The sequence below is a fragment of the Zeugodacus cucurbitae genome, chromosome 3 (genome assembly GCF_028554725.1).
Source record: "Zeugodacus cucurbitae isolate PBARC_wt_2022May chromosome 3, idZeuCucr1.2, whole genome shotgun sequence".
NCBI lineage: Eukaryota > Metazoa > Arthropoda > Insecta > Diptera > Tephritidae > Zeugodacus > Zeugodacus cucurbitae.
Genome location: NC_071668.1, coordinates 14,348,947 through 14,362,500, shown reverse-complemented (window position 1 = coordinate 14,362,500; position 13,554 = coordinate 14,348,947). Strand labels below are relative to the sequence as shown.

The following is a 13,554-nucleotide window of genomic DNA, read 5'->3' as shown; positions in this document are numbered from 1 at the left end:
GTTAATTGTAAGTAAACAAACAGAATTTGCGAATTTCGCACAAGCGCAAGCACAAAGGTTCCCACGGCGCTCTTCTGGGCCGTGGCAGAATGTAACAGCGCCAAAGTGGCTTGCCTAATTGAAAGCGAGTTTGTGGCTTAAGTCTTTTGTATGTACTCGTATTTGTTGTAATGTATGTAGAATGTGTGAGTGCTTGGCGCGGCAGTGAGCTGCTGAGCGTTGTAAATTATTTATAAGAGATAAAGAGATAACAATTAAATGGGGTTTGTGTAGGTATTGTGGGAATATTTTTTTTGGTTAAGAGGTTTGTACAGAATTTTAGGTAAATTTGAGTGCAACAAATTAAAAAAATAATCTGTGGCATTTTCGAAAAAAAATTTAAAAATAATTTTCGAATTAATTCTTATATTTTGAGTCATGCAAGCTCGATTTTTTCAAAATTTTCTTAAATTTTTAGATATTAATAGGTCAAGGGACATATTACAACAACAATGTATTATTTATTTTTTCAAAAACAAAAGTTTTGAAATTTCAATTATTCACAAAAACGGCTATATGTCCATAAATTTTGATCAGAATTAAAAAAAAACAATTTTTCCTACTCACATTTATTGTTTTCAATGAAAAAATTTTCAAAATTTATTTTTTCAAAAACTTTTGTTTTTGAAATTTTAATTACTCATAATGTCGGCTATAAGTCCAGAAATTATAATGAAAATTAAAAAATTAAATTTTACAAACTCACATTTTTTATTTTCGTTAAAAAAATAATGGTGAACTTTAAGCTTTTAAATTCAAAAATAAAAAATTCTTCTTAAATATTCAAAAATTGTAAATTTTCGAACTTTTCTTCAATTAGTCAATAAAAGTATAGTTGATTTTAAGTTGTTTCGCATTATTTTTCACAGAAAACCATAAAATGAGCAAAAATATGTACCACAGCGCCATCTATCGTAAGCTTTAGATAAAAACTAAGCTCAGACATAAATTTATCCATTTAAAAAATAATGTATCGCATATTTTCAGAATTAATCTATTGTTTAAACAAATTTTATTAAAAATTTCCTATATACAGGGTCACCCACATTGTCATTTTATCTAATACGAAAATAGGAGCTTCAATTTTGTACTCAGTCCTATTAATCCTGAATAATTTTGAATTGAGAAACTGACTGTATGTTGTTTCTTCTGTTCTAAGCTTTTACATATATATATTTGGCGTAGGAACCGCTTTAAGCGATTATAGCCGAATCCACCAGAGCGCGTCACTCATTCCTCCTTTTTGCTTTTTGGCGCCAACTGAAAACACCAAGTGAAGCCAGGTCACTTTGCACTTGGTCTTTCCACCGGAGTGGAGGTCGTCCTCTTCCGCGGCTTCCACCAGCGGGTACTGCATCGAAAACTTTCAGAGCTGGGGCACTTTCGTCTATTCGAACAACATGACCTAGCCAGCGTAGCCGTTGTCTTTTTATTCGCTGAACTATGTCAATGTCGTCGTATAGCTCGTACAGCTCATCGTTCCATCGTCTGCGGTATTCGCCGTAGCCAATGTTTGTATGTATGTGATTGGCGTTGCAACCGTTTAGCCGGTTATAGCCGAATCGACGATAGTGCGCCACCTCTCTCTCTTCTTCGCAGTTCGGCGCCAGTTGGAGATCCCAAGTTTAACCAGGTCGCTCTCCACCTGGTCCCTCCAACGGAGTGGAGGCCTTCCCCTTCCTCGGCTTCCTCCGGCGGGTACTGCATCGAACACTTTCAGTGCTGGAGTGTTTTCGTCCATTCGAACAACATGACCTAGCCAGCGTAGCCGTTGTCTTTTTATTCACTGAACTATGTCAATGTCGTCGTATAGCTCGTACAGCTCATCGTTCCATCGTCTGCGGTATTCGCCGTTGCCAATGTTTAGAGGACCATACATCAGGACGGGAATAATGAGCGACTTATAGAGTTTGATTTTGGTTCGTCGAGAGAGGACTTTACTTTTCAATTGCCTACTCAGTCCAAAGTAGCACCTGTTGGCAAGAGTTATTCTGCGCTGGATTTCGAGGCTGACATTGTTCGTGTTGTTGATGTTGGTTCCCAAATAAACGAAATTATCTACAACTTCAAACAACAGTGACGTGGGAGCCAAGACGCGAATGCGCTGACTGTTTGTTTGATGACAGGAGATATTTCGTCTTGTCCTCATTCACCACCAGACCCATACCCTTCGCTTCTTTATCCAGTCTGGAAAACGCAGAACAAACGGCGCGGGTGTTGTTTCCGATGATATCAATATCATCGGAGCTGTACACTCTTGTAGAAGATTGTACCCTCTCTATTTAGTTCTGCAGCACGTATTATTTTTTCCAGGATCAAGTTAAAGAAGTCGCACGATAGTGAGTCACCCTGTCTGAAGCCTCGTTTGGTATCGAACGGCTCGGAGAGGTCCTTCCCGATCCTGACGGAGCTTTTGGTGTTGCTCAACGTCAGCTTACATAGCCGTATTAGTTTTGCAGGGATACCAAATTTAGACATCGCAGCATAAAGGCAGCTCCTTTTCGTGCTGTCGAAAGCAGCTTTAAAATCGATAAAAAGATGGTGAGTATCGATTCTTCTCTCTCGGGTCTTTTCCAAGATTTGGCGCATGGTGAATATCTGGTCCATTGTAGATTTTCCAGGTCTAAAGCCACACTGATAAGGTCCAATCAGTTCGTTGACGGTGGGCTTTAGTCTTTCACACAATACGCTCGGCAAAACCTTATACGCGATATTGAGGAGACTTATACCACGGTAGTTGGCGCAGATTGTGGGGTCTCCCTTCTTATGGATTGGGCAGTGCACACTAAGATTCCAATCGTCAGGTATGCTTTCTTCCGCCCATATTCTGCAAAGAAGCTGATGCATGCACCTTATGAGTTCTTCGCCGCCGTATTTGAATAGCTCGGCCGGTAATCCATCGGCCCCCGCCGCTTTGTTGTTCTTCAAGCGGGTAATTGCTTTTACATAAGCATTAAAAATAGCTTAAGAACTTTTGAACTGCTTAAAAGCTTTTGCTAAAAATTTAAATATAAAAATGTCTAATCAAAATTAAATTTAAAAACTTTTTTTATAAAACTTATAAAAATCGCTTGCATAAATTCTTCATATCCACGCAGCTTTTTGCATTCAACTCATAACTGTAGAGCTTTTTTTGCTCTGCATTATATTTATGTGAGTTTGTCTGTCACACAAATTACTTTTACTACAGTAAAATATCCATATGGCCATGCAATGAATCACGTGCATACAAATTACAAAATACTGTAAATGACTGACAAAAGCAACAACAACAATAGCAGTAGTAAGAGCAAACCCACTTTTGCGCCGCATGACTACGCAATCATTTTCATTATAATTTCTTTTAAGTATTCATATTTCTCTGCCTCTTCCACATTTTTTCTTTTCTCTTTTAACTTTTTCGCCCATTTCTTTCACATTTACGCTCCTTTTATCGTGCATACATTCACATACGGTCTACCATATGTATTAAGTTGTTGCTCCATTGTGTTGTTTATATAAAAAAGTTTCACTTTCTTTAGCGAATGCGAATGTGAGCACCAAATTGAAGTGTTTACGCACCAAAAACAAAGAACAAAGAGCAACAACAACCACAACAATAAGAAATATAAATGAAATCACTGTGTTACTATGTAGAAGAGTGGTGATGAGATAGAGGAGCTGAGTAAAAGAGAGTAAAAAGTTTTTTTTTTTTTCATTGCGCACGCGTATAGACACGTACACATATTTACATTACTTTGCTACTTTTTATATGGATATACTATGTCTGTATGTATTTAAGTGTATTGTAGCGCATAAATCGGCGTTACAATATTTGGTGCGCTCGCCTTTTTGAATAGTAAAGCGTTTTACGTTTGACACATTTCTTTTACGGCTCGACTTTTTTTGCGTTGTTTTTGCCATTAAAGCTTTTATTTATTATTATTATGATTTTTTTTTTCCACGAACTGCCATACAAAGTATATCACAAAACCAAATATTGGTATGCAAAAATCCATGGAAGTCACCAAATTTATCGCCGTTTCTTCGTGTTGCCAACAAACACGAGCGTGCGCCATGTCGCAATTGTCACAACGTGGTGTAAATTGATTGGGAAGTGAAATTGATTGTCGCCACTGAGTCAGCTGTGCGCACTTAATTAACAACATTTTTTTTCAAATTCTGTTTGATTTTTTTCTACTTCCTAGTCGCGTCTTTTATGGTCTGGCTAAACAAAAGTGAAGTGACATTGGCGAAATTCAGCAATTGTTGCCTAAATTTTGGTGAAATAATGCGAAGAAAAGAGTTAATGAATTTTTATTTGGCGTGTTTAGCTTCTGGGTTTTTGGAAAAGTTTGCTTTGGAGATTTTTTTATCAAAAAAAAAAAAATTGGTTTATGAAAAAGACATTCTTATTGGAGTATTTGTTGTTTTTAGGTCTAATGTAGCTATAAAACACTTACTTATATCGGTTCAATAATAAAAAAATATTTTCTTAATTTTTTAAAGAACGTTTTGCAATTCAAAAGAGAAAATGAAGTTCAGATTTTTATTTAATCCTATGACGGTTCATATCGAGTCGGATGACCTACTTTTTGTCACCTTAAAGAGCTTCCGGTTTCCCTTCCAATATCAAAAATCGAATCACCGTTCGTTATTACTATTTTTCCATTTTTCTAATGTCTATAGGCATACTTTCTACCACAAGCTGTCTAAACAATACTATAAGTCGAATTCAGCTGATACTTCAATAGTTGTCATCTACGAGAATATTCTAAAAATCTTGTGACAGTGACTCCATTGGGCGGTAAAGTAAATTACCTGTCGAACCATCATCATATACGATGATTTTCAACTTCTAATAAAATGAATTCCAATACGAAGACGTCACAGTCTCAGCGACTTCTCGCGACTTCTATGACAATTGACCAGAGAATGGAATATTCGAGCTCATAATCTTCCCAGATTTTCAGAGGTCTTTAGTTGTAGATGATCTGATATGCTTGCATACAGTCTTAAAACCTTTTTCTAGCCACTTAGAAGGTAGTGTAAAGGGGTTTTCAATAGAAGTTTTAGAAAAATTTTATATAAAACTAAAACGGTTTGAGATATCAATGAAATATTATTCCTGTGAAAGTACTTGCGATGCCATTATGTATGGAACTCAATTTCTTTTGCGTGGCCACCACGGGCACGATTGCAGTAGCCCAGAGGCTGAACCCAATTTTCGAAGGTTTTCAAGCATAAAACGGCCGATACTGCTGCAATTTCACGTTTGATTTTCTTACGCAGCTCATGAATCGTCACTAGCTTGTTGGCATCGACCATAGATTTGCCGTAGCTCCACAGGAAATAGTCTAACGTCGTCAAAACGCACGACCGAGGCGGCCAATTAACTGGGCCATTTCGGCAATACCACGTTCACCAAACTTGGTTTTCAATAAATCGGTTGTGAGATTCACTGCGTGGCTTGTGTTGGAACCACATTTTGTTCAAGTCCATATCATCCAATTCGGGTCAAAAATATTCGGTTATCATTGAGGTCTTGTTCATTACGGAAGATGTACGGCCCAAATGACGCCGTCGGCCTATAAATCGCACCAAACCGCATTATTTTCGGGAGGGAGATCGCGTATAAGGTTCTATCGAGCGTACTGTGTGAAAGACTAAAGCCCACCGTCAACAAACTGATTGGGCTTATCAGTGTGGCTTTGGACCTGAAAAATCCACAACTGACCAGATATTCACCATGCGCCAAATCTTGTACGAAAGACCCGTGAAAAGAAGATCGACACACACCACCTTTTTGTCGATTTTAAAGCTGCTTTCGACAGCACGAAAAGGAAGAAATTCGAATAGCAATTACCCTCTTGAAGAACAATAAGGCGGCGGGGGCCGATGGATTACCGGCCGAGCTATTCAAATACGGCGGCGAAGAGCTGATAAGGTGCATGCATCAGCTTCTTTGCAGAATATGGTCGGAAGAAAGCATGCCTGACGATTGGAATCTTGGCGTGCTCTGCCCAATCCATAAAAAGGGAGATCGCACAATCTTTGCCAATTACTGTGGGATCAGCCTCCTAAATATCGCGTATAAGGTTCTATCGAACGTACTGTGTGAAAGACTAAAGCCCACCGTCAACAAACTGATTGGGCTTATCAGTGTGGCTTTGGACCTGAAAAATCCACAACTGACCAGATATTCACCATGCGCCAAATCTTGTACGAAAGACGATGTCAACATCCAATGAGACGACACTAGGAGTTTTCGAGAGGAAAATTTTACTTATAGACGAAGCCATTCAGCCTGTAATGAGCCGACCATAAATTGGACTTAGCGCTCTTAAAGCTGAGGCCACTGACTCAGAATTTCGGTAGTAAATTTTAATAAATTCGTCTCATTGTTGGATCGTATAACTTTCCATGATGAAATGACAAACCTGACTGAAAAGAAATGTCAAAATAGCGGGAAAAAATATCGGTCTACTTTTATAGCGTCCCTATAGAAAACACCTTTATATTGTTGGGACTCTTCAAACCGGCTTTTCAGATTCTTCCCACTTTCCTAATACAGAGATAGAGGCAGTTTGAGCTACTACCAGGTTCTTACAAATTCAAGTTACATCTCAATAATCGTCAAATATACGCATTCTCTAAAAATGGACTTCAGTAGTGAAGTAGAAGAATGTGTTATTATAATGTAAACTGCGATTAACATCTTCATGTTTATTTAGTTTTGGTTAGTAGACCAGTTTGTCAAAATCATTATTATTTTAATCTAATATATATTTTTGCCTGCTCGCCTCTAACACTTTCTGAACCACCGATAGGCATGCCAGCCCTATTTATTGATATAGATTACAGTATTCTATGAACATTTGAACCGATTAGGTCAGAAGCATTCCACTAAACCTATCACCAGCTGCTTCTTTCTAATATTGGCTATTGACTTGACGTAATGATAGCACTCAAGAGTATAGCGAAAATGAAATTACACATAGAAATAATTGGTAGTTATATCTCGGGTAGGCAGAGCATATAATTCTATAACTGAACACACAACCTACTGACATAAATATATTTGATGCACTTTAAATATTACAAACCCCTAAAAATACCAAAAAAAATGCATAAAAATCGAAAAAGTTCGTTTCTTAAGTCTTTTGTTTCACCGCCAACCACAACACTTTCCACAAAAAAATCAATTGTATTACTTTTTCCTAACTTTCTTTCGGACAACCAAACAATTTAATTGCAGCGCAGAAGAAAACTCTAGATGTTCTAGTTAAAGTACCGCTAATTAATAAGTCGCGCACTCTCCAAACCAACCACTACACAAACAATAACAAGTGCATACAGCTGATTTCACTTAAGTATTAGCTGCCACTTAAATGCCACTTATGTGTGCGCGCTACACGAGGCCTGTTTAAACCAAAACGGCTATTAACGTTTTGTAGATCAAACGATTTCAAAGAGTTCAATAAGATTCTGCGAACATTTCTAATAATAACCTTTCTTCGCGCTTTTCCCACACACCAAACAACAACTATGGCTTGGGTTTTTGTTTTTGTTTTTGCTTTTACTACTGCTGCTGCTTTTGTTTCATGTTCTATGCTTGCTTGCTTGTGTTGTTGTTGTTGCGCTTAACTTCCATTTCGGTTGAAACAACAGAGATAAAAATTTCACCAGCTGCTCGCTGCTTGAATTACTAAATTTGGTTAAGTGTAACAGCCAGTTGGCCCGACTGCACGCGCACGCAAACACACATACATGTGTACATTTATACATAGAGCGGTACTTATACTTGCTGCGTGTTGCTTGTGTGCGCATATTCGGCTCCTTATTCGTACATAAATAATTCATTTAACAACATCAATTCGATTGATTTGTAATTGAAATGACGATTGAGATGGTGATGACCGTGTTGTTGTTGTTGTTCTTGGCAACGCAGCAGAATTAAATCAGTTGAACAGATGTGTCTTTTAAGAAAGCATTTGCTGGTTTACATGCTAACACATTTATTTAAATGCCAGAAAATAAATAAAGAAAAAACTTTGTGGAAAGTTTGGAATTATTTTTCAGTGGATCAGTGGATTTCAATTAAATTTCTACAGCTTTTAGTATAGATAATAATCCTGGGCCACATCGAAGCTTTTTTGTTTTTCATAAATTTCAATTTTTAAGACCAGTTCCCGAAAATCTAGATAAGAAATTCCTGTGGCCGCTATTTTGTTACTTTTGAAAAAAAAAGCTTCAAACTGGCCCATGATTATCTATTTATAAAACTAACAAACAGCTTTAACTTTGGAACATATATTTTTTTCAAATTTTCGTGACTGCAAGTCAAAATATTGTGTAATAATGCCTATTATTACTTTTGTAAGATAACATGATTTAATAGCAAAAAAAAAAATTACTGAAAATTCTAATTTTTCCATGTCTCTGACTACCTCTAACCCCTTAAATGCAGCATATTAAAAAATTTGCAAATCAGTGAAATTTAAAGTTTAAAATTTTAAATTACAGTGGAACTTCCATAACTCGAAGTTCTCCATAATTCGAACTCTTCAAGAGGCAATAGAAGTAAAATTTCATACAAATTTCCTTCCATAAATCGAACTTTTCGACCAGGGCATAATACAAAATTTAAAATTGTACTATCAAGGAACAATTTTAAAGGAGTCCCTACATTCGTATGGCGGCGAGCAAAAAATATGATATTACACTTATAGATTTCATAAATCGTGTAACAAAGACATGAGATACAGACGTCAGGAGCCAATAATAGCAAACTGCAACAAACAAAATTACAGAATACATGTTTTGGTGTATTTAACTAAAACTTTTTGCGAAGTAAATAACTAAAACTGTGGGTAAATCTATATTTTACAGCTTTTTAAAAAATGTATCTTTTAATGAAAAGTTCTATAACTCGAAGTCTCTTTAACTCGAAATTTTTTTGTGGATTATGGTGATTCGAGTTAGAGAAGTTTCACTGTAATTTATTGTTGCCATAAAAGATATTCTGAAACGGAAAAAAGTTCGTTTCTTAAAGAAACATAAGATTTTTGAAAATGTGCTCCGTAAAAGACCGAAAAAGACAATACCTTGCGACGATAGGTATGTAATTACCACGAATGAGAATGGTGGATCCTTATTATGATTTCAGGTGAAATTAGAGCTCAAATGGAACATACATATGGTGTAAATGTGTTAACACATATGCGTGAAAATTTCGTATATGAGTGAATTGCACGATCCAAACCAAAAGTTTTGAAGAAGAACATCTAGCGTGGGATATCGTTTGCAGGGTAACCAGTAAAAGCACTTCAAATTTTGAGATCTAGTGGCATGGAGAGATGAATCCATGTTTAATGACTTCAGGAATGATGGTGGACTTTATATCAGGCGACAAGAATAACAAAAATTCAACCTACGTTACACAAACAAAATCAAACAAAATGTATGAATCATAGTATGGGGGTGCTTCCCCTGATACGGGGTATGTTCACTTCTGCAAAATGGGGGTAAAATGACTGGCGCATGTACAAAGACATTTTAACAGAACATTTTAATGGGGATTATGCCAATGATTTACCGTTAGCTTTGATCTTTCAGCAAAATAACGACCCGAAGCACTGCTCTAGCGTCGTTTAGGGGTGACTCGAGATGAACCTTATCCGATATCTCGAGTGAAGTGCCAAGAGCACGAACTTAATCCCTATTGGGATTATTAGGAGGACAGTTTCGATGAGAAAACCATTGAATAAAGCTTCATTGTGGTATGTTATAAAGATTGAATAGAGCAAAATTACTCCGGATCCATGTTTTTTCTGGTTCTTACAATTACTCCTCACTAATCTGAGTAAAATACCTATGGTACAGATCCAGCATATGTTGTTTTATATATCGATAAAATTTTTGCGCAAAAGTAGTTTTTTAGTCTCCTCTCGTGATCCGTGGCTAAATATTGGTTTTCATTCTCTGTTACTTTCAAATTTTCTGAGAACACCCTTCTATATAGTGAAGTTTTCTGAAACATGGTCTCAGAGATGTGATATGAAAAGACGGAAAATATATTGTATCTTATGCTACTTAATATATAAAGTACCGCGGCATAAATAAAATGGATTTAATATGAAGTAAAGTATTTGTAATCTGCTAAGTGGTTAGGCCAACAATTTTCCGTTCCAAGATTTTATAACGATAAGTATTTATATGTTTTACGGTCAGTCGCGTCTGTTTATATTATCAATTCCATATCAAATCTCTACCAAAACCGCCTCTAAAACATACTTAACATTGACTCATACCATATATCCATAAATTTCTATGCACCCATAACTCGACGAACGTTTCACTTGTCAGCTGCTAGTAAAAGTGTTAGATAATCCCAACATATTCCTTTGTTCCGCTTTGATTTGCATTTTTATTTATGTTTGTATTTATGTTGATGCGACATTTGTATAATTGTTTTTTTCGATCACCAGCGTAATTATGTTAATCGGCTTTATTTCTCCCTTTTCGATTTATGTTGATTACTATTTTTACTGCGCGCAATATATGGAAATGAAAAGTGAATATTTGCACGTTTATTCACCTGTTGGCTTATGTTTGTGCTTTATGACGTTGTTTCTTCGTGTGTCTTTGAGTGCTTGAAGTTTAATATTTGATGAAGGTTTGATTGTGTGTGTATTATTATTAAAGACTTAAAAGAAATCTAAAATATGTTTGAGGGTGTTAAAGAAAGATTTGTGATCTTGAGAGTGGAAAAGCGCAGGTGCAAAGTAATTAATTAAGTGGTTGTAGAGATAAGAAAGGCTTAGAATTTTAATACATTAGATGGATATTCGAAATTGTGACTAGAAGTTCGATCTAAGACAGTGGCTTAAAGAAAATAATTTCGTGTCGAATATATCGATGTATCTAATCTATAGTGTAAGTGAACTTTTTTGTGAAAAAAATAGTCAAAATTTTTCCTTGAATAAATAAGAAACACCAACAAATACTGTAGAAAAAAAAAACAACAAAAGCAACAAAAAAACTCAACACAAATGCTCGATGAAGTGAAACATTCCCCTATTTCTCACACACATTCCAAACAAAGTGCAGTGTAATGCCACTTCATCATAGCCACTTTGATAAGGCCGTTGTGCATTTATGAAACCAATTATGTATGTATAAGTACCACAACATTCAATGGAATGGCATTGCATTTCGACACACCACTCACAAATAAAGTACTCGCACGAAAGCGAGAAACCACAAAAAACCTAATTACATTTTGTTACTTTCGCTTTCACGTTGTAAATCATACGGAAAACTGGGTAATCACAGGAAATTAATAATAACTAATTAAATACACGCCATATGCGCCATTAAAATGCAGTTATATACATATGTACATACAAATATGTATATGAAAGTCTGTTTGTAAGCAGCGTAATTTCGGCGTTTTGGAAAAACTGAAAAGCTTGATTTATTTCTAATTACAGACATTTGAAATGAGTACCCGGTGTTATGCATCATTAGAGATGCGAAAGGAAAATGAAATAGAAAATTAAAAAATCTCAAAGTACTTAAAAAATAGAATTGCAACATATCAGGGAAAGTTGCAGTAAAGATATCAAAATCACATTTCATTAATGTTGGAAATGTTTTATGATAACGGTGCACTTTAAAAAATTAGAAAAAAATATTAAAAAACATGAAAAAAATTAAAAAAAAATATATAAAAAATAGGTCGGGATTTTGTGATCAGGAAATAAATACCGAAATTTCGGGTTTTTTGTATATATCATTAACTTTTATATACACATCTCGCCACAAAACCGCGCAGTATGAAATCATTCCCAAAATTTCGGGATTTTTATATGTATATTGCGGAATAAAAATCGAATTGATAAAAGAAAAAATCATGCGCTTGAAATGCATACCCATAAATTATCAATCATAATATTTAAGTATTCAATGAGGGTCTTGACATCGTACGAAATTAGGGATCGGATTTGCCTCAGTTAATCAGAACCACATTAAATACTCCCGAAATTTGTAGGGAGTCTGAATAGACGTGTAATATATTGCATTATATTGGTTGGATGGGTACTATGAAGGTTTTTGGACAGATTTCATAAATTTTTGGTATCAAATACAAATATATTCTAGAATATATATGCGCTTGATTTCAATCACTTTGATAGATATAATCGGCATAAAGTCAACAGAAGAAGATCCCTATAGTCTGTATATGAGGACTTGAGAAAAGTATCTGCAGATTTGAATAATTTTTGGCAGATATTTTTTAAAAGTCAAGTCTACCAATGGATCGGGTCCTAGTTTTTATTCCAGCTTTACAACCATCCAGTGTTTACTTCCCCCTCGATATTTTCTTTGAATTATTGTTGATTGGGATAACTAACAGCTTAGACATATCTATGAAAGATATTGGATACATCGATCATGTAACCGCTCGACTTGCCAATCATATGATGTACCGTTTCAAAATATTTTAAAAATTTTTTCAAATTTCCAAAAATTGCTTTTAGAATCCATGATATTTGTCAGACAGGTCCCCAACTGAGTTGTTCCTGTTGTCCGACTTCCATGGTTTCGCGCTGGAAAGAGACTTAGCGACCATTAAAGCTATTTTGAAGCAAAAAAATCGAAAGAACACAATAATCGGGGTAGCGCCCTCGATGGGAACTATGAAGAACCCCGTATCCGATAATATCATATCTGTTTATTTTAACCCCTGACTCTACAACATCATTCTACACAGTGCAACATATTGCCAAAGCATTAAAAAACCGATAAGTGAACGCTAAGTGATAGCAATGTGCTTTCCACAAATATTTTCCCACTCCAAAACAGACATTTTTCACAATTAATATTTCGTACACAATACAATTTTACTACAATTTTACAACCTTTTTTACAATGCTTTTACTATCGCGGCTCATTAAGGCGCACATTGATGCAAAGAGCGCGGCGCAACAGTAGTTGCTTATAAGCTGTGACGCTTCTTTTCCCCAATGACCCATTTTTTCAGCAACACACACACACTCACACAATAGCACTTGTAGTACACTCGTGTGTGATGTGAAAGAATTGTCGTATTTATTAAGTCAACTGGCTACAAAATGTGTCGGTTAAATGACAAATGTCGCCACTGAATGCGTTGATGTGCAGTCGCAGGTGAATGTGTTAGTTTATGCATTTGTGTGTATGCACTATATGTTATTTATATGTGTGTTTATTATATTATTTACTTGAATGTATATTAAGTCAAAAGCCATGGCAAATTATATTTGTCAAGTGAGTTGCTGATGGTTTAGTTGTTTTCTTGTTGTTTTAACAGTTTGTGTCATAAGTTGACGGTTGACAGACAGATTATTGTTTTTTTTTCGAAAATTTTCTAAAGATTAACTGTGGCAGAGTTAATTCGAAATCATGTTATTCTAAATATAGATTTTTCATATACCTTCCTTCTGTGGTCAACTTCAGTGACCATAAGGAATAGTTTTAGGATGAAGGATA

At 35.6% G+C, this 13,554-nt stretch overlaps 2 protein-coding genes across 2 annotated transcripts in view; one reads left to right on the top strand and one right to left on the bottom strand.

Annotated features, from left to right (window-relative positions):
• LOC105216605 (disks large homolog 5) overlaps nucleotides 1-13,554 on the bottom strand; it is a 264,508-nt gene that overhangs the window by 219,907 nt on the left and 31,047 nt on the right. The window lies entirely within an intron of this gene.
• Nucleotides 1-13,554, top strand: part of LOC105216604 (protein spaetzle 4) — a 28,780-nt gene that overhangs the window by 3,980 nt on the left and 11,246 nt on the right. The window contains exon 2 of the mRNA XM_054227987.1: nucleotides 1-7. This exon is cut by the window's left edge and continues 285 nt beyond it. Within this exon, the coding sequence (XP_054083962.1) occupies nucleotides 1-7 (7 nt within the window). The remainder of the gene's footprint in view (nucleotides 8-13,554) is intronic.